Raw genomic sequence first — 24,598 nt, 5'->3', positions numbered from 1 at the left:
CTTGACAGCTGTAAAATAAATTGTTTAATGAGACAGCAATATTCAGTTTAGATTGCTGCCATGTCTGTAAGGAATGCACGAGGAAATGAAAGCCTGCAGCCACATTCTGCAAAACAGGCAACTTTCAGATACAGATGAGAACAGAAATTCCCATGGTAAAAACTTGTTACTGCTGTCATTACAGTCTTTTGTGCCACACTCCTATTCCTATTAGCCACAGACACAAATGAGGAATGTGTTTTGCTGTTGAAATGAAAAGGAGGAGTGACTCCTACAGCAATTCTCAAAAGTATGCCTGGAAATAATTTCCACTGCTAGGACTCATTGTGTCTCAGAAAAACTGTACTTTTCTATCCTAGCTACAAAGTTTAGAACAAAAAAGGGTCCAGGATTTACAGCAGCACTTGCCCATGGCAAACACCGTATGATTTGCTATCATCAACACTGGCAGAAGTTAAAACCAACAAGGTTGTGCTAAGTGTCAGGTAAGAATTGCTACAAGAGAGTAAGTCACAGACATGGCTCTGTGCCCTTCCCCTCCTTCTCACTCACATATCTCATCTCTGCTGGTCAGGTGCTCATACCATCCTCTTACATGGGCTTTCTGTTGTCCTAATGTATTAACACACCCACTGCAGCCCTTCCCTTGCAGGGTCATACAGGGACTCTCTCCCTTTCCTACCCCCTGATCTTAATGAATCTTGCTGGAACTTAATATCTTCATGGGCTCTGTGTTTTCATCAGTTTGGGTTGCAATTGGCCAGCACTCACAAAGCTCAGTAAGGTGGGCAGGAGACGTGCATACACCCACCAATCTCTACTGACCGGTCAAAGCATCGTTCCCTTAGGGGAGTGGATGTCAAGACAGGTCTTGGTAAAGTAAAAGCCTGTTCCCAGCACTGCCTATTTCTGGTGAGAGCACAATTAGCCCACAGAGGCACTTAGTGCTCAGTTCAATTACTGCACAAAGACTGCTCCTGGGGTGAGGGTGAGTCACAGAGACAAAGGGCTTAAAGAAAACAGACTGAAAAATCCTATGAAGCACCAATTTAAATTTAGAAGGTCTCTTGCCATTTTTATCCCATTTTGGTCCAGCAGTGCTCTGAAGGACTCTGGTTTTCAGGAGACACAGACTCAAAAGCATCCACAAAATAAATGGCGGTAATAACTTAATCCTGCTTTTGTGCAAGACAATTCTAACCATTTAGAGTTCAGCAAATGCTGGAAGGGTCCAGCAGATGCCTCAAGGAAAGAAAAATTGTTTGCTTTGGATATCTGATCCAAAGAAATCTCTGAAGGACGCAAGACACCCTTGTCTGGCCACCATCTCCTCCTGCCAGAACAAGTAGCAGTGATAATTTTCCACTGGTTGATGTGAAGCTGCAGAAACAAAAGCACAAAACAACAGGCTTGGTCCTTTCACACAACTGGGAAATAAGAAAGTTTAAAAAGCCCCAAAGATACCTTTCATTTTTTGAAACAAAAAGTTGTCAAGAGTGTGAATATTTCCACTCTGCCTTCCAAACCTCTTTACTCATAGTATGTAGTGTTAGAGAGCTCTTGGGAAAGAACAATAGGGGGATTTATGAAAAAACCCTTCAAATAATGCAGCAAAATGAAGCTGATCATTCAGTAACTCTCATTTCAAATCCAGGACATAAATAACTACGTTTATTTCACCTCTCTATCCAGTAGAGCAGTTTGATCAGAAAATGGGCTTCATCTGGAGGGATGAGATGATAGTCAAGGGCAAATAGTCTACACAGAAATTGGACAGTTAGTTGGGACAGTACTGATAACTTCTCTGAAAAACCCACTCACGGAGAACCACACAGCTGCAGAGGCCATGATCTAAAGAACATGCATAAATGGTAAAAAAAAAAAAAATACCCAAGTAATTAAAGATCATGATCTAGAGTTGAATTTTCCCTTGGCAAAGCCACTGGAGACTCTGAAGGCAATACTGCAACTCCAAAGCATAAGCTGGACAACCAAGAGTTTCCAAGCTTGTTTTAGCATTACCCACCTTGCATGTGGGCAGACACACACACGGATACACATGTGCTGCCTGGAAAGGTTGCAAAGTGTGTTAACGTGGCTTTAGAAGGTCTCTGAGATTACCAGTATTGTTACTGAGTGAATATAGTGGGAAGAGGAAAACAGGAGTTCACAATACTGCACTCACCTTGCTTTTTCAAATATTTTTCATGCTTTGCAATGCAGCAGAGCTCACTGCTCCATATCTCTACTGCCACATATCTCTACAATAGATCACAGAGATTCTAGGCTCTACTTATCCCTCAGAGCCAACCACAACTACCAAAAATAGTTCTAAGGACATGTAACCTTGGATTATCACCTGGAGAATGTGTTCCTAGCATAGTGCATGATGCTGTCAAAGTCATAGGTCTCTCCTAGTGAGTTCACTTCCCCAGCTTCCATCTTTAAAAAGTTGTACTCTTGACCTGTGATGACAAACAAAAAGGAACAGAAACAAATCACTTGAAGAGAGGATTAAAAAAAAAAAAAAGACTTTACCTCTGGGAGCCTGAAATGAAAGGGATATGCTCCTGTGTTCCAGCCATTCCAACTGGAGGTCCAAAATGTCTAGTCATTCAGCTATTTTGACGCTTATTCTAGACAAGGACTAGCAATATTTCTTTTTGTCCATCCCAGCTCATGGACCATCAGGGTTTTCCACCCTGGTCTAGCAAGAAAGGTTTCTACCCACCCAAAAGCCAGGTGGAATAACCCAAAGTGCAATTTTACCTTGCTGTATGTTCTCTCTGATGATCGTGACATGCTGGTCCCTGTCAGGCCGTGTGTGTTCATGCCAGAAACCTACCACATGACCCAGCTCATGAGCCACAATGCCAAACTTGTCACAGTTCTTTCCAATGGATATAGCCTGAGGGCCCCCTCCTCGTCGACCCACATATGAGCAACATCTGGAAAAGAAAACACACAAACCCATGCAGCACATCAGTGAATTGGGGAAGTCTGAAACACGGGAACACAGGGTGGCATCTGGCAGGGTTCAGGACAGGCCCACAGTTGTATACACTATACTCACATACTTACAATTATGTATAAAGAAAACATAAAGAAAAGAGTGTATATCTGTAAAAATGCATATATATACACTCTTAAGTGTTATCCCAGGAAAAAGAATCCAGAAAGGCTTAGCACCTTCTGAGAAAATACTAAACAATCCTAGCTATCCTTACTGAAAGTGACCAACTGCATCTTTGTGATATATTCTCCAATGTAGCCATTGGTCAAAGCCATTTGTCACAGTTTCCAATACAGATTGGAATACAGATCACTTACCCACATGTTCTGTACGTGAACACAATGAAGCTCTCTTCGTCAGTTCTCTCCACAAATGTCACACAAGTGTGCTTCTCCCAGTGCCTCATTGCTTGCTTAAAGATAGCTCTTTGGGTTCCTGAAATAGAGAAGAGCAAACAGTGAAGGCTTGGCTTTCAGGAAAATCTCTAATGGATTTCAATTTGGATATGGGAACAGTCAACCTTTCCAACAGTTCCTTGTGCAACCACCCTACCTCAGGAGAGATATTCCCAAGGACCCAAGTAATCTGTGGGAAAACTGCTCTAGATATTTCCCACATGTGTTGAGACACACACCCCTGAGCAAACAGGGAGCAATATTTTCACTACTGACCAGTGAAATTTCCCCCGATCACATAAGGGATGACCCCGCCTGGCCAGATTCTCTCAGCCCTGGATGTGGTTGCCCTGCGCACTCTGGGAGAGGAGTGTGTATTCATCCCAGACTCATCTTCATATTCCTTCCCCTTCGGTCTCCTTGCAAGCGTTGTGTTCTGCTTGCTGTCTGCAAGACAGAGTGGCAACACCATTTAAATTCTCTTTAGTTCCACCAGTATCCTGGAGCTTCAGAAAAAAGATAAAAAGAAAAAGCAAGGTGTTAAACCAAACCAGAAGTGATAGCCAGATTTTCCAGTGATTTCTTGGGACTTAGTTAATCTGTAGAAAACTGACCCTTCTTGTCTTTGAGCCTTTGAGCACTATGCCAAACCCATTCTCCCATAAAGGCATAAAAGGACATCCTTCCCTGTCTCTAGCCACTCACTCTCTGCAACAGCAACTTCTTAGATGGGGGCACAGTACTTAAACAAGGGGAACAGGAGGTAGGGATCAAACAAGCCCAGGCATCACTGTACATTCTCAACATGCCCTACTCACCCAGATCTGCAGAGATTTGTTCTATTAGGGCTGACTTCACAACAGCAACAACTAGTCATTTGAATTGGCTTTGGAAGAATGTGACAGACTTCTTACACTGAAACCTGTACTCAAAGTATTACTTTGGTTTCACATACCAGGTCTCGGGTGGTTTGGAAATCTGCAAAGATCAGACAGTCTCTGTTGGAGGAGGGATGCTCAGGATGGAAAAGCTGAGGCACAAATCTCCATCCATGCTGATTCTCTTCATTGTAATGAAAAGGAGCAAAAATACAAAAGGGAAAGCAGAACACATTTCTTTTTATAAAGGGTAGAGGAGCCCTGGCTGTGTGGTGCTCAGTGCTCACCTTAAAACCTGCCAGAGGATTCACACAGGCTTCTAGGCAGACCTTGTACCTTGCCCTTGCTTCTGTCCTGCTGCAGCTCTGCTTACATAGTGGTTATGCCTACGTGAGTTGCACCTTTAATGTGATGTGGGTCTGACCCAGAGAAAATATCCTCTACTCCAAGCTTCCTGGCTGTTCACCCCCTATTTACTATGCCATGGGAAACTCAAACCCTTAAAGTAGCCATAGCCCAGCTGAGCTTTACTAACACATGTAAGGGCTGTGTAGACACACCACTTCTAAGAAGAGCTGCCTGTATTGTACAGTCAATGCATTAACTGGATGTGGGCAAAGGAATAACAGAGTACAGGGGTTGCTATGCCTTCAGAGAGTGCTGGTCTAGAGGGTCACACCAAGGTGAACTTCCTTGTCACCCTGAGGAGCAGCACTGCTGATGGTGGCTCCCCAGTGCTGGTGGACCTCTCCGAAGCCCAAGAGGGCAGATCTAACCTCCTGCTGTGGTCTTGTGATTTGTATGTAAATCAGCAAGACCGGCTACAGCTTTCCCTCCAAAGTAAGGGACATGGGCTACTGGATTATGAAAAAGCACAGGTCCTGCTAAGACCTTCCTCTAGTGACTAGAGGGCCTGCTGAGAGCCTCTTCTCCCATTCCTCCCTCCAGCTGAAGCAGCGGTAAGCAAATCACTACTGTCAAGGCTGAGGGGATCAAAACAATGGGAAGGAAATTCAGACAGTGTAGGGAGGTGAAAAGAATGAACTTTAAACCCTCTCTCCTGCTTCACCAGGTCCAGCCCTTCCTGCTGAAGACCTTGCTCTGAGCTGCAGGACAAAGATGGGAATTTGCTTTTTGTTCCTCTTCCTCCTGAGCACCTCCCTGGCATGCCAGCTGCACCTGGTATTTCAGAAGCTGCCCCATACCTAAGCTAGCTGCTGGATCCTGGAAGGCAGATGCTCTGAGGCTGGGGGTTCTCCCAGCAAAAGAACCACCTTCCCCTTCTTTGCATACATCTGGTACTGCTGGTACCAGACACCAGCACAGGCACCGGCATTATGAGGGCTACAGTCAGAAGAAGAGAGAGGGTCTCAAGACAGAAGCAGCCTTGTCTTCCATTCACAAACTGCTCCTGGGGCTGCCCAAAATCTCAATGGATTTGCACACAGACAGCTTCTGCCAGCAAAGCCAAGCGAGGAGTTATCTGCCCCGTGCTCTCCTGTGCCTGGTGCATCAGGAGTTCTGCACAAAGGATCCTGGGTTCACACTTCTGTATCATCAATGCTTCCATCCCTTGCCAGTAACACACCTTCTTGAGCAAATTCTCTGCAGCAATCCTGCAACAGCTCTTGACTGCTCCAAATTCCTGCTAAAATTTTCAGACTTTAACAACTTTAATTTGCAGTGGTCCCTGGAGAGGCCTGACATGCCCTTCTAGAAGGAGCTGCTTGTGGATGGGCATTAGTTGTCTTTATATCACTTGGTTTGTTTATTTTTTTCTCTTTCATTCACTTTATAAACTGTCTTTATCTCAGCCAATGGGTTTTCTCACTTTTGCTTTTCCTGCTCTCTCACCTATCCTGCTGGAGAGGGGAACAGTGACTGAGTGCTTGGCTTCTGGTTGGGGTCAACCCACCACACTATACAAGGTAAACCCACCCTTTCAGAGTCCACCACCAACAACAAATGCAGATGCCTGAGTAGGGCTGTTCTTCCAGGCACAGAGGCACACACATGTACATAACAGGACAAAGTATGTTTTTACAGGGGGTAAAAAAGTAAATAAAAGATACCCAAAGGTCTGGGTGGGGTACCACATTACCCTTTTTAACTGCTTTGTTACTAGGATCAGTTGAAGTGGCATTCTCACTTGACACAAGAGACTGTTCTCCCAGGCCTCCTGCAAAGGAAAAAAGAGCAGAGACATCTCTGGTGAGTTGGCTGGCAGAGCTCTGATGTGGAAAGGACAGCAGCTATCAGTGATGCCATTTGGGGGTTTGTTGGCCACAGAAACTGTCTGCTTTCCCTGTACAGGGAGCAGGGATTAAATGCCTGATAAGGTTGTCCTTTTCCTGGATTTGTTCCTAGCCAGCAGTGACACCTTGCAACTCATCACAATCCCATTCCTTAGTTTCTGCATATGCTGAACAGGCAGAAAGTCTCTTCTAGGGAAGGCTAATTTCATGCAGATTTACTGAGAACAGGAACTATACAAGGATGGTAGCAATAGTAATTACCACTATTAAATCTCAAATTAAAAAAGAGACACTGTCAAGGCAAATAATGATTTACATTCATACAAGTACACTCTTATCAACTCAATACATCTGGCCTGAATTCATTTTAATCTGAAAATAAAAGTCCTTCTCTGTGATGTTAATACATACTGGCTACCAAAGCAGGAAGAACTGCGTTGTTAGTCCCTGGATATTTCTTGTCCTTCATCCAGCACTGAATACCCCTCTCTTTTGGAACAGCCCTGCAAGGCACACAGAGGTCCCCAGCTTGACTATGGACACGGCTTCCTCCAGCTCAGTCACCAAAACAAAACTGGTTTGTCCCACTCTGAGTGCCTTCCTGCCTGGCTTTCCTATGTCCTCGTGGAAAACCAACTCATGATGTCACTGTGATGCACAAGACACAAACAAGCTGGGGGAGGGATTTGACTGCTTAATGTCACAGCTATTGGGCACAGAAGCCATAGCAGTTCCATGGTGTCTTTGTACCAGCACTGCACCTAACCTCTTTTCTTCCAGAGAGCACTGCTGCTCCCTCTCCCCACCAGGGAAGGGAGACAGGGTCCCCTGTCTATAGTCCCTACCAGTCTTTTACCACTAAGGTACTGCAGAACTTGTCAATAGACCAGTGCTCAATTTTAGTTTTTTTGGATTTTATGATGTAAAAATAGGATCTTCCCTCAATACCGTACCCATTCTGCCACAGAAAAATATTTAAAATGTCATCCCCTTCCAGAAACTGAGTAGAACAAATAATATCTTGTTCACACTTCTGTTTTAAAGGAAACCTGGGTAGCAAGCCACTGAACAGCCACAGACCCAACACGGAAAACCAACTACAATCTCTTTGGCAGGGAAGCTCTCCATGGTCACTGTAGTAGGAAGGAAAACTCAAAAATGGTGCCTAGGGTGAGTGAGTACAACACATGAGACAGTAAGATGTATAACAGATAAATAAAACTGGCACTGACTACATTTCAGCCTTAAGAAGGTGGTGTTGATATGACCACTGTTATCTCTCTTCCTCCTTCCCTATCTTGATATCGTGGGTCCTCTGAGCAGAACGGAAGCTGAATAAGCTGATCTCTGTAGAGGTGTTAGCAAAAGCAAGTTTATGCAGTCTTGGTGGCAAGGTAAAGCACAAAGAGCATGATAAACCACCACATGCAGAAAGGAAGATACTGTTATAGTCGTGCAGCACTGCTGGATGTGGTGTGGACACTTCCAAGATGTCTCACTTTCAAGACAGCTGGACACATTCCAGGCATTGAACCAGCCTTGCTTTGCCAGCTAGAAAACTCTCCTTTGCTGTGGAACTGGTTTCTTTCAAATCCTTCTCCAGTCACTCCAAGAGGTAAAAGGTACATGCCTGACATCTTGGAGAAGGACTGAAAGGATCAAATCTCCAACTATTATAACTAATCAGAATATCATGTAAGTGATGACGAAAGACAGCAACAAAATGAGCCAGAATAAAGTAAAATGCCCAGACTGTCAGCTGGCTATAGGTTAGGGCTTCCTGGTCCAAGAGACATAGTAAATCAGGGGATTGTCTCCCAAAGGAAGTGCCATAGTTTAACAGAGCTTGACTGGACAAAAGCCACTAGATGTGTGAACAGAAACAAGCCTGATTCAACAAGATGGATTGCTCTGAACTCTATCACTCCTTTCGAGTCTCAATGTCCCATCCTAAGATTTCCCTTTGTTTTCTTTCATGCCCAGACCTCGTCACTTCCTTAAGCCCAAGCTCAACAAAAGTTCCTCTTCTCAGTTAAATTTTACATCCCCAGGACTTCTCATCCCCCCCAGCCCCCCTGAAGTATGCTATTCTTCACACAATATCCCATTCCATTTAAAGGAAACCCCAACTAGCCATTCATCACCAGAATTATTAAGGCATGCAGTCTTTGCTGAGGCAAAGGATAATTTTGTATTTCTAAATAAATGCAGCTTGCTTCCAGTCACAAACAGATTGCTTCTTAATTGAACTTGGGAGGTGAATTATATGGTGAATTAGGGAAAAAGAACAACTCTGTATTTAGTGAATTGTTCTCCTAAGAAGGAGCTGTATGGGATTGAATTGCAAATGATGGCACCAAACCCTAGAGCCGGGCCCCTCTCCTGTGCCCGAGCTGCTGACCTCTGCCGTGCCGCAGTGCCATTTGCGCACACTGCTTTTCCAAGCTGGGAGCACATTCTTTCCCAGAGATCAGTGCAGGCCTTGGTTTCTTATGCAAAGAAGAAGTTTGAATAAACTAGTGTGACTAATGAAATCTACAACATCTTTGCATATTTTGTCTTATTGTAGCTGATGAAAAGGGAGAGCACTACACAAAGGCCAGATATGGGTGTGTAGATATACCGGATATTTTCAAACATTACTAATCTCACTCACAGACACAGGGAGCACCCACAGCCTTCTCTCCCATAAGGGTGTTTTGGAATCAAACACGAAAAGCTTGGAAGATCCTGTTCTGATTCACTTGAGCTTTTAGATGTTTCCTATCATCATGATGCCTAAACATATTCCAAAGTTTAAAGTGACTTGACAGACATTTAGTCCTATTCTGACTTTTTCCAAGAGAGGGCTAATGCCAGATCCTAGAAAAACAAAGATAAGTAACTGATATGCCATAATCAATAAATAAGGAAGCCGAGAAATGCACCTTGTATCTGGAAGCAGCTGCATATAGGTTATAGACAATGTGCGGATCCTGTTGCCCCCTTAACACGTTCCTGAAGTTGTACCTCTCTGTTGGACTACTCTGTCACATCCAAGAGCAGAGCATATTCCAGTGTTACTGCTCCAGAGCATGAAATGCCCATGCATGTATTGAAGCCCATTATCATTGGAAACACTGAAGAGGAGAAGGGAGATTTTGGTTTGACATTGTGCTCTCTGGAAAGCCAAGGAAAGCAGGCTTGGTCTACCACTTATGGCAATCCGCAATGAGATGAGCAAAATAGCATTGACCTTTCTGTTTTAATGGATATCCAGCAGTTAACAAGCCCCCCAGGATCACTTTCATCCTTAGTACTTCCCACAGGCTGCTGTGCTAGACTAGCCCTCACCTTTCTTCAGCCTGACTGTCTGCTTCTTCCACTACCAGGGACGATACAGAATTTGGTAGATCAGGCTTCCATGCAGAGAGTTGTACTGGATCTCCTAAGCTCTTTTAACCCCCACATTTTTGCAATTTAATCCTTGTCCTGCTTAACAGCTACAACCCCAGTAGGACACTGCTTGACTCCTTAACTAGATAACTTAGTTTCTATACATGACCTGGCAGAGACACACAAGAGATTCTCTGCCCAGGCTGAGAATATTTTGTCTTCTACCTACAGTGCACTTGTACAACAACTTGTTTTTCTGTTTCTCACAGACCAGCACTGCCAAGGGAGCTTGGCTGACTGAAAGAAAAGTCCAGTAGCTTAAATGCACCACAAATCTGAGATAAATCCACCATGCCTGCAACCATGGCTGAAGAACAGGTGCTTTTCAAAAACAAAACAAAACAAAACAAAAAAGTTGCTTTCAGGAACTAGAGAGGCAGCCTGAGGTGGTAAATAAGGGCCCAATGAAGCAGAAATCAGCAGGCTGGGGCATTGTTGGGAAGAAAGCAGTTTATCCCACTCTTGCAGGAGAGGAAAATAAAAATCCAATTTTGTTGAAAGAAGTACAAGTTGTTCAGTTGAAACCAAAATAAAGGACAACATATTAAGAGAGACGGAGTGCACAAAGTATGCCATCAAAACTGTACTGTTTGCAGCTCCCTTGTACCCCACTAGCATAGGGCAGAAGATGTGCAACCTGAGGAAAGAGCAGAAAGCAGAATCCATTCAGTACCCATAATTCCCACAAGAGAGAGTGGGACTTGGAGAGTTAGTAATATATCAGACTCAAAAATCTGTCTTCTACAAGATGGAACTTAGGGTTGAAGGTATTTATTGCTGTGCATTTTCTGCCTTTTTTTTTTAAGGCTAGGTAGTCTGAACTACCAAAGAGGGGCAGTCAGATCCCTTGCTAACTAAAGCTTCTATGCTTGCTTCCACTTGCTTATGGACCACAAGGGCCTTCTTGTCTGAAAAAAGAAGAGGAAAGCCAGGCAAAGCATCCAAGAAGCCCAGTGGTGAATTAGGATGCACGTAGTGGGCCTAGAAATACCTACCACCCTTCTGTTGAGTCCCTCTAAGGTTGAGAAGCAGCTGACTTCTAAAATATTTTAGCACCACCTGTCTTCTAGCTTTTATCTGAAAACACTACTTTGGGGCAAGATGAGTTACTCAATCAAAAGTAAGAAAAAACATCAGTCTACCCTAGATATGCCAAGTTTCATTTTCAAATGATGCCTATCTAGAATTTGAGTCTAAAACCCAACTAACTGACAACAGGAATTCTAGTTGTCTAAACAATTGCAGTTTGAGAACATAGAATATTCTTACATGAGAAGTTGGATGGGATGAAGCTTCCTCTTTTTACCAATTTGTAAAATTTCACATTAAAATCAAAACCACTTTCAGAACAGGTCCAAGCCATGACAAGTTTTCCTCTCCAGACCAGAAAAGAATCTCTTCATGTTCATTGGGTTTTCCCTTCCTTTCCCTGGTTGCTGTCCACACAGGGAAAGGGCTCCACAGCTGAACTTTGAAGGTAGCTACCACCCATACGTTCATCACCTTTGTTGAGTACAAAGGAGTCCACAGTGAGCACTGGGGCTTTGCCAGATTTTCCCATTTTTCTTATTTAACAGAGAATAACTTGGTTGTGCACATAATTATTTGCTCTCCGGTGGATTGAACCACACCAAGACTTTTTCTAATATATCTTATTGTGGATGAAAGGTCATTTCAGAACTGGGAGACAACCCAGTGATAAAAAAATACATTTTAAAAATCGGTAACCATTTCACCTCCCCTACATAAGCCTTAGAACACCCTGCTTTCATAGTCTCATTCAATATATATGTTAGTCACAAGCCACAGCTTAGAGACTGGATTTCGAACAGAGCATCAACAAATGCTACATCAATCAGAGCATCAACAATGTAGCATCAACAAAACAAAGTAGTGCAGGTAACGTTAAACACTCATCACTGTTCAGAGTTTCAGTTCTAGTGAACTCTGTCATATTATGACCACCAGAAAAGTTTCTGGAAGAACATGATAAGTCAAATGATGTTACATACAGCTTTTTAACTTCCTCATTAACCAGTGGTCGAAAACTGTTTAGCATAGAAAAAACTTTATTGTACTGGATTTTTCTAACCACAGAAAAAGTGATGATTTTATTAAAACAAGTTCTTCTGGGAAAATGCATTCAGAATGCAGAACAGATGTTTCCCAGAGCTGGTGGAGAGCCTATAGCAAAAACCTTTCATAAACCCCCAGGCCCTGGAGATCTGAGCAAATGATTTGAGATATATCCTTCAGCGTTTCCTGTCAGTGGAATAGCTGAAGTTCTCTCAATTTACTTAAAGAAAAATAAATTAAAGAAGGGACGAATTCTGAACCCCAAATTCCCTGCAGGAATCTGTTTTTCATATTCAGAGTAAGCTGACTGGCTGCAATAACTCAGGAGAGTCCCAAGGTCCAGAGGCTTGACAGGCAGATGTGTCATCTCCACATCAGCTGCAAATGCTTGCACAGGGAAGGACACTGGTCTCCCAGGGAAGTTCATGAGAAGAGGAAGGTGACACAGCTAAGCAAATGCAGGGCTGCCACAGACATGAGTTGTAAAGCACTCAATGGACCAGGCCCTTCTGCTGGCCAGCCATGTTTGGAGTGGCACAGCAGGCAGAGCAGAAGTGCAGGAAGCACCACTTCCCAACATGCTGTGTTTTCTCTGAGCACTCCCTGCTCTTCTGGAAGTGGCAGCATCACTTTTATACTGTGATGCATCTTGTTTTTAAAGAAGGCATTCCAAGAAAGGGGACAACCTCTCCACCAACCTTTCAGCTGAGAGTTAATGCTTAAGGGGAGCAATGCTCTCAAGACACGGAAGGACTGAGAAGACCAAAAGGGGCCTTTTCCTCTGGGCTGTAACAATCACCTCTGCTCCCTAGGGTAAAAAGACAGATAAATGAGAGATAAAAGAAAGAAAAAAAGTTACCCACAACCTGTGTCATCTCAGTGATTTCTTTCATGAGAAAGAGTCCTTCAAGTACAGCACTTTTACTGAGGCAAGGGAAATTCAAAAGTTAAACTGAGCATACAAGTACTTTGGCCATGTGCATATCACTACTGTTTGGTCAGGTCCCCACACACAGTGTAAGACTTTTCCCCTCCCAGCATATCAAATGAGTAGTGCATAGCACCAACTACCCCCAGCCCCTTGCACTTGACTTCTTGTCACTCTGATGGATTGAGATCTATTCCTAAGAGATGTCTGCCTCACCACTACATTCCTCTCAATTCACAATAATCATCTCCCCTCCTTACCTCTCTTTTGAAAAGAAAGAAAAACAAGTGAACTTGCAGGCAATAAGGAAACTGTAAGAGCTGGCTTAGGTTTGCCCATTACTATCCTAGCAGGCAGTACCAACCTCCTGGCCCCCCTCAGCTGACATCTCTTTCCTTCTGACCTGCACAGTCTAATTGCTTCAGCCTCAGCCCACCCTGGGCCCCTCTGGACAGGGCCATGCACTGCTCAGGGTGCTGCCTCACTGCAGCCCCCTGCCCCACTCCAGCTGTGGGCAACCAGGGAGAGCCCAGGGCTCTGTGCAGCCCAGCCAGATCGCTCCTCCCATTCAGCCTTCCTAATCCTCTTGTTTTTCCCCTACCTTGTTTATACTGGATAAAAATTAACTCAAAATGAAAACACTACACTGGAAGCTGAATTACGTTTGAATGCAATTAAAACTCCTTCCATGGAGAGTGTGTTGTGCCAGAATCGAGACCTTTCTTCCAGTTCGCTTTCTGCCTAGATGTTCAGACACTCACAGTCCTGGAGCTTCTTGGAGAATTTTTGGTGCCTTCTTACACCCCAGGAGCCTGCACCAGGTTTAACAGGCAGTTGAGCAGCCTAAGTAGATATAGCTGAGACATCCCAACTGCTTGGTTACTTATCAGCTCCATCACAGCTCAAAACAACTGCCAAATCAGGGAAGTTGAGGCATGTGCCAACACTGAGACAGGACAAGTGGGACTTGAAAAGCTCTGGAAGCACAAGCCAAATGTGGCCACTGTTAGGTAACCTTGGGCCATAACCTTCCCCAAGGTCCCGACTCCTTGATGAAACAGATGCCCGAATCATTTGCTGTCATTAAAAGAGCCCAGGGGAGCTGGGGAATAAGTGGTAGAGATACTTTCCTCACTGCAGTGAGCTGCCCCCTGACAGCTGCTGCCAGAGGCACTGCCCTGTCCATCCCAGGGACAGCTGCAGTCTGTGGGGCACTCAGGTCTCAAACCCACTCTGCCACAAACTGACTCCAAGATTCAGCAACACCAACAACTGAAGAAGAAGATTGGCTAATCCCCTTCCTAACAGAGCCTGATGCACCTCACACTCCCTTTTCCTCTCTAGGAAGTGGAACAGCAAGATAATTTGAATATTTCCTTTTGCTTCTGATCTTTGCCCTGGAGAAACTTGTTACCCATTCCCCAGGGCTGTCCAAGTCACCATCTGGCCTCAGAACTACAACAGCAAACACAGTCCAGTGTTCCAACCTAAAACTAATTTGCTTTCTTTCCCCACTTGACAGCTGAATAAATACTTTGTCCTCACCATTTGAAAAGGGGAGCTGCAGCAAAGGGTTTTTGTCCACTGCAGCTACAAGCATCAGCCTTCTCTCCAAATTAGGTCTGAACAAGCAGGCTCAAAGTGAACACATTTATTTCACAAATGTAACCCCTTTCTGTTCAGAATCAACCTCGAGCAGTTTACAGCTTCTAATTTATTTATTGTTTGCTATTGTCCATCAAGCCATTTTGGCAACCAGTTGCTTCTTGGAACTTCCAGTCATTTTTCTGACTGGAGTAAGCTGCTTTTATTTTGTGGGCACAGCAACATTCCTGCTTGAAAGGAGAGAGCCTGAGGATCAAGGCATCCCAGCCAGTCTTGCCAAGTGACCCTCCTGCAATGACTGCTCTCAGAACTTATTAGATCCTACTCTTTCACTGACCATTTCTGCCTCCAAAGTCATATGCCTAAAACACTCTCAGAAATGACAAGACAGCTTATGCAGTTGAGGCAAATTCAATTTTTCATTTGAGAAAATATTCAAGGAAATTAGGCATTTGCCCAGCTCTGAAGCAAATGCATGATCTAGTCAATTCCACAGTTATTGGCTAAGTACTGTCAAATTTCACAATTAGGGTAATGGATTAAACTTTCAGTGTAATTTCCATATGGATAAACTGATCTCCTCAAGTACATTTGCCCATGTGTTCCCTGCATCACAGTTAATTAATATAAAGCTGTTTAATAACCTCCACTTAAACACAAAAGACCATTCAGACTCTTCTGGCATCAGTAAAAGGAACAGCCTCCAAGTGTGTTACACCAGCTGTATACAAGAGCGAAAGAAAATTTAATTAAGAGCGATCAAGAGCACGACAGTTGCAAACAGAAATCAGATGTTATAAACGCTACATGGTGACTACCCCAGCTCCTGAAAGAGTTAATAATGCCAGCCAGCACCAGCTTCCAGGTGGTTGAGATACGCCTAAAAGACAATTTTGGGGATGGGGAAAGTGGTGGAGCTAAAAGCCAGACCCAGGTAAAGTCAGACAGGGAGCAGCGGGGATTCAGCATCATCTGTGCAGCAACACTGCTGCAGCTATGCCCTAAGCTGATGGTGGCACCACATTGAATAGGAAGAAACTATAGACACAGGCTGTTTGGAAGAAGCTTCAACCATGGCATCAAGAGATATCGTTTCTGCAGATGTCTTTGGGTGATTAAAGAATGTTAATTGCTCATTAATAAAATCCATGCTGTTTAATTTCTGAAGTGCAGCATTTGACAAGAGTGATGCTGAGTTACTTGCCTTCCTGGCTGATATCTGAAAGAATCTAAAGTTTCCACTAAGGATGAGTAAGCCGCAGAGTTTGAAATAGGTGGGGATTTTTGTTACAATGGAAAAAGCTTTATTGCTTGGATGGATTAATTTGAGCAGTATTACAGAGCTCATAAAACCATTTTAAAAACCCTATGTAAGACTGAACATTGACTGCACAGCAGAAATCAAACCACTTATTTTGACAGGTGGAAAGCCACCATCCAGAAAACTTGATTTCAGGGAACAGTGAATTTACAAAACAAATGTTGTGGTGCATGTGACCAGCTTTCATAGGGAACCTAGGCAAGAGGAAAAAGGACATTTTACTCCACGGGGAATGCAGAGCAAATAGTAGGGCTGTGTCATTCAGGTTGTACTCTGCCCATTCAGGTGTATTTAACACTTATTGCTTGGGACTCTCTTTACCCCAACCTGCAAGACCTTCATCACAAACAAAGGGGAAAAAGGAGATAGACTTCGTCTCCCTGCTTGTCACAAGCCAAGTCTGGAACACCACAGCCAACCGTGTGAAGGAATACTGCAAGGAGGTCTGTCCTCTTTGCACATACACGTCCCACGCTTTGGCATCTTGACTTGATCACCTTCTCTCCTCTCCTACCATCAGGCAAACAGACTGGCGGATTCTATTCCTATGACTAGCAAAACTGCATCCCTAATATCAGCAATTAGAGAGAAAAATCCTTCTCAATATTTTCCAGTAAGGACTTCAAGCTGTCACTCAGGAATCCAAAAAGAAAAGCATTTGGAGTGAAAACATCAGACCTAAAGATTAGCATTTTCTAGCAGAAGAGTCTTAACTACAGGGAGAATTAGAAGGTTCATCAGCCCAAGGTCATGGGACTTTTAGGCAGTTATCTCTATGCTGGAGAAAATCAGGCAGGTCTGAAAAGGTTACAAATAGGATTGTAAGACTCTGGGCTGGGATTAAAAAAGCACAGGATCTGCTTTTCTGCAAAGAGAAGATTCATGTAGAAGGCTTTCATTGCACAGAAACGTTCATTTGGGACAGAGAGTAACTCAGAAAAGCAGTGTGAACAAGAGCACTCTCAGTCCTAAAGGACTTACTCAGTTCTTCCAAAGGGGAGCTCCTGCCTTGCCTTAGCAAACTGCAGAACTGTGGGAAATTCATTTCATGGTTGTCTGCTCTAGTAAAACCTCTGATTGAATGGACTCAAAAAGTAAACATTTGGGCTAGTCATAGGAAAATCATTTGGTGCAGCAACCAAACCTCAGCATCAGGCCAGGCATTAGGCACCTACCTTTCCACTCTTGAGGCTCCTCTTCCTGTTAAGAAGCTGCATGGATTGCAAAGAGACATCCCTAGAGTGCACATCACATGTTGTGGAAAACTGAAAGGAAGTATGGAAACAGATGGACAGAGCCCTCAGACAGGTCTGTTGGAACAAAGATGTTCCTCTACCCACACAGGAGGAAGCAACCTTCACTTAAGATTTCCCAGTGGAAGAGCAGACCTCTGCAGGGAGTTCACAGATGTGGGTTATGTTACCTCACATACATAGTTATTTATGTTGCTCCTGGCCAATTATAGCCAATACAGCTCAGATTAAGTTAGCACAATCTATAGATTTGCTCTAAGTCTAAATGAATTAAAGATTGGGCCCCAAGCAGCCCTAAATTCTATGATTCTAAAATTCTGCAAAATCCACTAGTGCTGAAGTCCACCCCTTCTACCCTGAACCAACTGTCGCTACAGTAGAGCACCAAATATGAGTTACAAGGGGAAAAACAGCTGACTTTGGCATGCAAGTGCCGAGTCAGCTGAATTTAAGTCTCACCTTTGAATCCGTAAATCAGATCTTTTCTGGAATCTCAGTCAGTCATGGTCTAAAATCCCTGGATTTTGCACTCTTCGAAAAGTGCATTTTGCACTAAATTAAATTTCATTAGAAACACTTCAGTAGTATCAAAGAGGACTCAAATGAAATGTGCAACATTACTACTGGCCACAGCCCCTACATTGAGCAACTGCTCACCAAGTGAAACAGCAGAAGCCCTGCTTGTGACTGCCACTACCACCTTAACTATTCCACTAGAGAAGTCTTACTCTCCACCAAAGCTAAGCAGCACAACTCTTAGCAGGAGAGCTGTACTCCAGCCCCCTGTCCTGCAAGTAATCCCAGCTTACATGGTAATCAATGTCTTGCCTCAATAATGCAACCAGAGTCAGTGATCTCAGGCATCTTAAAACAAGCAAAAGCAAAGCATCTTCTTGCAGAAGGGCCCTCGTGCAGGTGTGGTGAAGCAGCAGAGTAGCTGTCTGCATTTTCACAGTACACTCAAGAATAGCAGAGCTGTTGCAAACAAAGCAACTCCCTGTTCTTATTAGGACAAGGTTTAATGCAGAACTCTGGTTGGTCTCATTTGCCAGAGAATTATTTGCATGAATTTGCTGTCAGAACCTCCAGTCTCCTGATTTCAGTAAAAAGCCTGTGTTCAAATATATTCCACTCCCGGCTGCACTGTTATCTGAAGTGTTACTCACTCTAGTTAGCAGAGGTACTCTGTAAATCTCTTCTGACAGTCATTTGTGGCAGTGTGAAAGCCTCATCAAGGCCTTCAAGCCATGAGCCTGAAAACCTCTCGGGATGAGAAGTAAAGAAAACCTGTTTTGACCGTTCTTGAAAAGCATTCTTGGCGGCAGTGGCATGCAGAGTCAGCTCTTCAGCAGCAAGCCCAGCACAGCATGGCATCAGTGAGGGCAGCCAGACTCCCCTGGCTTCTGATCTGCTGCTGCCAAACCCTGAAGAGACAAACTTGCCTTTCCCACTCACAGAGGTGCCTTTCAGGACTATAAACTGTCTCTGTGATACAAAAATCAGGAAAAGAGGTAATATATCAGAAAAGTCCTCTTAGTCCCTAAAATGCCCATAAAGAATTAAATTAAGCCAGTTAGTATTGAACAGGCACATACTTCCCATAGAAATATGGCAAGAAATAAGGTCATCTGTGGCTAATGCTTCAGCAGATAATCAACATGCACCAGTGGACTCATTTGCGTCCAAAAGAGGTGTGACACTGCAGTTTTCCACCCTGCCTGTGGATTCTCTTTTTTCCCATTGCAGTAGAGGAGTCCTCAAAGCTTTCAGTCAAGTTTCTTTTAAACTAAAATTATATTGTAAAAGTCAATAGTTTCACTGAGGTTTTAGAAAAAAACCAAACTATGAGAAACTTTTCAAAACTGAAAGCTTTTTGAAAAGCCTTTTATCAAAGTGATTAGGAGTTGGTGATGCATGGGCTTGCTGAGATAGCACTCACTGGTAGATCTCCAGGTACCGGATTCATTTCATTATGTTTTGAACCATTACTGTTTCTCCATGGGGCCAAATCCTAAAGGTATCCATTTCAACACCACTGCATGAGAACACCTGATTTTCATAGTAAACATAACATCTAAACTTAATCCCACAGAAACAGAGATAGAGAGGCAGCTTAAAGATTTTAAATGCAAAGTAAGACTTTCATTTTAACAATGTTCCTCATTGTTTCTCCCTTCTTCTAGCTGCAAAACATTTTTAAGGGGGGAGGAGAACTTCCCTGTTTGGTAGATTTTATATGGCATTACAGATGGTAATAACAGGATGAGCAAGTGAATTGGAGGGGATACTTTGGTCTGCAGAATCTCTCATAATATAAAGCAACACATAAAAAGATTACAGGGAATTCTCTGAGTTTAGGAGATTCAAAGGAGAACAGCCAATGAGGGGAAAAATATTTCTGGTTTAAAAAATTAGATCAATCTTATCTCAACTCAAAGGAAGCTCAAATGTGCAACTTCTAAACAGTCCTTTTGCCAGATCACTAATGAGTGTAAAACTAAGCTTCAGGTAAAACAGCTGAGAGCGAGAGACCTGTGGAAAGGAGCACAGAAGTCATATAGTTGGAATGATCTAAAATTGGGTTGGAGGACAGCACTTTGGAATAAACTTTCAGAGAAATCATGAAAGGGTCTGAACAAGAAATTAACTAGTTGGTAGCTCTGAGCCCTCTTAGAAGAGCATATATCCTGGCATTGACTCAAAGTTACTTTGCACTGCATGCAAATAATCTCTACTCACACAGCTCAGGGTTTTAACCACGTCAGAGATCAACATTAAAATCAAAACCTACTTGGATTAAATGGGTACACTGAGCTGTAGACCACTACCATGCCTGCCTTTCCCTCAAGAGGATCTGAAGAAAACTCCACTTTTATAACTGCACCAGAGAAAGATGTTTGCACACAAGATGCTATTGCCAAGCCTTCTGCAGTTTTCAGCTGCTCAACCTGTACTCTTCCACAGAAAGTCTTGGAAAGGAAGCTTCTTTGGAGTAGATGAGACTGCTTATTCATGTCATGTGCTGACATGAATAAGGACTATCAAGTCATATGCTGCACTCCAGAAGGCTTTAAGTACATAACACAAATTATTAAATCCCTGTGCAGTGTCGATTCCCTATGTGACCACTCACACAAAAGAGTCCAGATATACCAGACAGAGATATCCAGTGAATGCCAAAGAGGAACATCATTGCTGAAGTACTGAAGCAAGGTACCAAGGAGACAGCCACCTCTAACCATAAAGTCTACATGAGCAGTCTTCGAGGGGATTGCCAGAGAGCTCTGAGCCAGCATCTCTCAGAGGGGAGGAACCAGGACCCTGCTCTATGACTTCACCAGGAAGAAAGTGCTATTTGGTTCATTGCTCTCAGATACCAGGAATAAAACACTAGTGCCAATATTTGCAAAGAAAATGCTTGGAAACACTGAACTTCAAGGCATCCCACTCACAAGCAGTCCCTCAAATTTTTGGGGTCTGAAAAGCAACTATGGCATTTCTGCAAGCAGGAAATTAATGGAGGAAACAAGCCTGGAGCACACTCACACTGTGAAGCTCACGACAGAGATTTGTGGCAGAATCCAAATACTCCTCAGATTCCCTCTCTAAAGGGATTCCTCTCTCTAAAGGGCCCAGGGAAGTACCTAGCTATTTTCTAGACAATGACTAGAAGAAGGTGATGAAGGGGAAAACTTGAAACATCTGACAGTTTCAGCCCTTACCAGCCAAGGCAAAGCTTTCACTAAGGCAGATGCACATCAGCTGGATCCAGAGAAGAACCAAGTGCCCCATTACCCCTGAATACATGGGAACCTCACTCTTCCTCCAGAGCCTGACAGCTGCAGATGCTCCACACAAGCTATTAGGGTGTATACCTATAAATAGCCCAACAGTATCAAATGGCACAATTTTTACTCCTCCTCCCAGCTGAACATCATTTTCTGGGAACAAGGAAGCAACACAGGGCAAGAAGAATGCCTGGCTAATAGCATGTTCAGAACTGCAACTCCCAGATACGAAGTGCCTGTGTGTCTGTATCTACGTATTAAGTACTTCCTCCGCTATACAACTAATCCGATTAACAGCTTTAGGAAACTCTGAAATGTTATAATTCAAGGGGTTCCATTCATAAAAGGTCTTAGGCTGTTTCTGTACAGAGGTTGCATTCTTCCCACTGGAAATAAAGCAGAGAGCAGGATTTTCTCCCAGGGAAGAATGAATCCCAATCCCCACCATGCTAAAGTAGACCACCCTCTTACAATTCACATGAGTGTCAAGCAAGCCCCACAAGAGAAGGATCAGCCCCTCCTGCCCCTGCAGAGAGCCCCTCACAAGGCAGGTGAACACAGAGATCCCTCTGTGTGTGCTCTGCAGAAAGCATCACAGACACAGGGGCTGCCCATTTGTCAGCTTGCACTCCCAGGATACAAAGGAAACCTGCCAGAGATGAGGACAGGGGCAAGTGAGTGACGTGACATCTCCATTCACCTAATGCAAAGCACTGTATGATGCACCAGCAGAAAGTGTGAAGAAGAGTCTAGTCCAACCACACAATATGAGCCATGGCTGTAAGAGACCAATGGCTGCATTACATGATACAGGTGTGAGTTATAAAATTCAGTTCATTTTCCAGATGGCATGGGTCTGGCACCAGTGCCAAGTAAAAGAAATGTGCTTGATATGACAACTAAAAAAGTTACCAGAGAAAACTGATACAGTCAGACATCATCTGGCTTTGCTTCCTCAGAAGTGTCCCCATCTAACTTCAGGAACTGACAAAAGGATGTGGAAGAGATGAATGCTGCCTGTCCCACTCAGTTAGTCCTCATTTTCTGATTGATCTTCTGCTCTGAATGCAACCTACTCCTAATAACCTATCACCTGACCATGTGTCACAGCCCAAAACACGACATAAGTGGGCTAAGTGACATGATAATGCAGGAAAATGGCATTTCCAGGGAGCTATCCATAATCTGAAGAACGGGACAGCCCTCCTCTGCCAATAATTTCAGCACCCGCATGAGTTTAATCAGTTACATCAACATCTAAAGTATGCCTGTGTTGGATGTCTCATCTTTCACACTCATCCCCACAACAGGACCTACACAGTGCTTAGATGCTCTGAAGCCAAAGACAGGCAGTCACAAGGAAACAGAACCAGCCACCAGTGCTTACAAATGATATATGAGCTGAGTTGCACAGGGGACAGGTGAACACACAATTTCACTGATTTCTGCCTCTACCCAAGCTTTCACAGTAGTTGCTAACCTAGAGGCAGAACATCAAAGACAGAAAAGAAGTTTGCCCTGACCTGCTCTGTCTCCAGTCCCTCTGGTATCTCTCAGAGATCAGATTCCCAGCAATTTCTCTCTTGCAGCGTTAAGTGGAGTAGAGGCAACAGTATTGTGGGGAACCCTCTGAACCCACTGCAGAACATTTCAGGGACTGCTAGAGCTGGAGTCCAGTCAGAGCTCCTGAGTCAAGAAACAACTTTGGTCTGGCACAAGGCTGAGCATACGTAAGAGATGTGTAGGGGGGCAACATAAGCATATACTTTACAGAAAATCAACACAACTGTTTACCTATTTCAATTAGAATACCACTTCAAGGGCAGTCTGTACACTAGACTGCAGTGGGTTTTACCCAAGGTAGATAATGGAATAACACAGTTTTTCAGCTAAGATCATATAGTGAAAGAAAAAGAAGGAGTACACTAAGAGTCAAAACTCCTGCTACACTGTGTAGCCCAACTTCAAACATAATTCGTTTCAAACTGGCAAAAATGTAGTTCCTCATAGAAAGAGTAAGTACTCTGTAAATTTGAAAATCTTCTCCCACGGACAAGATAGGATTTGGCTCCATCAAATTGTGACTTGTGTTTTATTTAACAAAGTTCAGAGTTGGATGTCACCCTCAGTGCCATAACAAAGCTCTGCATGCACTGCCTGGGCCATGGGAACAGGCATCACAAGTGGAATGGAAGCCCTCCCTCCCTAAGGACAAAACCAGGTGAAAGAAGGCATCGCCCTAGGGCTGCCCTTACCTGAAGTGTGTCTTGCATTGCCATCTGAGTGCTTTGTTAAGTCAACAGTTCTGTCTATTTGAAACAGCTTCAGATCATCTTCATCTAAAGCGATATCTCCCCAAAAGGCAGCTGGAGAGAAAAAAAGCGCAATTAGTTTAGTTTTTATTTTGGAAGGAAAGTACAATTCCCAGGGGGCCTGTAACGCACCTAAAAGGCAATGACTTCATGGACCAGAAAAAGGTCATACACTGCTGCAGTTTTAAAAGTACAGAGTGGACATTGGTGGTATCCAAATGACAGCACTTAATTTACAATGTAGATCCACCAAGATGAGAAGATTAACTGAGATTCCTTGTGTCACTTGCTATAGGTCTGACTCTCAGCCAGGTGGTGGTGTTCACTCTTGATTAAAGCCTACAGAAGGTTTGGCACCGGCATTGTCCTAGTTCCTGTGAAGGAACTAGCTAAGTCACAGCTCAGATCCTGCCTGAGATGTTGCACCCGCACCATTCCCTTGCTAACAATGTGCATAAGATGGGAGGACAGCAGCGAAGCACTCAAGCTCAGCAGTGTATATCTAAAGGCTACAGCCTTCAGGACCCCACACACGCAGTTAGCACCCAGACACACTGCATTGGTCTCAATCCAAGCTGAGAGCCAGCCCACCATTTCCACTTCAGTGGAAAAACACCCCTGTGGATTAGTTACCCATATTTAAACTTGCAGAGTTTTTAATTTTGTAAAAATATTTGAATTTCAGCCAGAAGTCAGGAAAATAAGGTAAACAAGCTGATAACTTGACATTCATAGCTCAGAGAAACAGACTAGAAATCATTTGAGTGGAAAAAATTATATCCCTGGAATATCCTGACCGAGTTGATGCTGCACAGTGTATAGTTACCGTTTTGGGAATTTGAACAAAATAAACACAGGCAATGAGGCAGTTGAGCAAGCAAAACAGATCTTTGAGAGATAACAAACAGATTACAAAGAGAGTTGTTGAAACTCAGAAAAGAAGTTTGTATAGGCTGATGAAAAATAAGAAAAATCAGAGCAAATTAACAGATGATACAGTTCAATGGAACTCAGACAAGGAATAACACCAAGTCACTGTCTGCAACAGTGACCAGATTTGATGAAATTGCTTTTTTTTTCTCTTGTTAAGACAAAAACATTTATGTTACTTGAGGGGGAAAAAAATCCCACTGCTACACTACCAACATCACTGATCAAAGCACGTTAGGCCTAAGAAACCAATGTATTTTGCTGATCATCTCACTTTATTGCCAAGACCAAATGGAATACAGACCTTTGCCTGAATATCAGAAACCTGCAATCAGATTTCTGGTATTCAGTGGCAACTGAATAATGAAAAGTTAACTCAGAGTTTTCTCTGACACAACATGGTGCTGGT

At 43.5% G+C, this 24,598-nt stretch overlaps 1 protein-coding gene across 5 annotated transcripts in view; it reads right to left on the bottom strand.

The window, feature by feature from the left end:
* TLL2 (tolloid like 2) overlaps positions 1–24,598 on the bottom strand; it is a 90,758-nt gene that overhangs the window by 33,260 nt on the left and 32,900 nt on the right. For 2 of the 5 annotated variants that reach the window (XM_051800089.1, XM_051800088.1), the window contains 6 exons: positions 23,203–23,313; positions 4,364–6,465; positions 3,685–3,855; positions 3,331–3,448; positions 2,770–2,948; positions 2,360–2,465 (listed from right to left, as the gene is read on the bottom strand). In XM_051800089.1, the coding sequence (XP_051656049.1) occupies positions 2,360–2,465; positions 2,770–2,948; positions 3,331–3,448; positions 3,685–3,790 (509 nt within the window). In that variant the 5' untranslated portion in view covers positions 3,791–3,855; positions 4,364–6,465; positions 23,203–23,313. Of the gene's footprint in view, positions 1–2,346; positions 2,466–2,769; positions 2,949–3,330; positions 3,449–3,684; positions 3,856–4,363; positions 6,466–23,202; positions 23,314–24,598 lie in introns of those variants that run through there. The other 3 variants (XM_051800086.1, XM_051800087.1, XM_051800090.1) reach the window with 3 other exon arrangements.

This window comes from Manacus candei, unplaced genomic scaffold (assembly GCF_025592945.1).
Source record: "Manacus candei isolate 608988 ecotype Guabito, Panama unplaced genomic scaffold, ASM2559294v1 h1tg000050l, whole genome shotgun sequence".
Taxonomy (NCBI): domain Eukaryota; kingdom Metazoa; phylum Chordata; class Aves; order Passeriformes; family Pipridae; genus Manacus; species Manacus candei.
The sequence above is the reverse complement of the archived record's forward strand: the minus strand, read 5'-3'. Positions and strand labels throughout refer to the sequence as shown.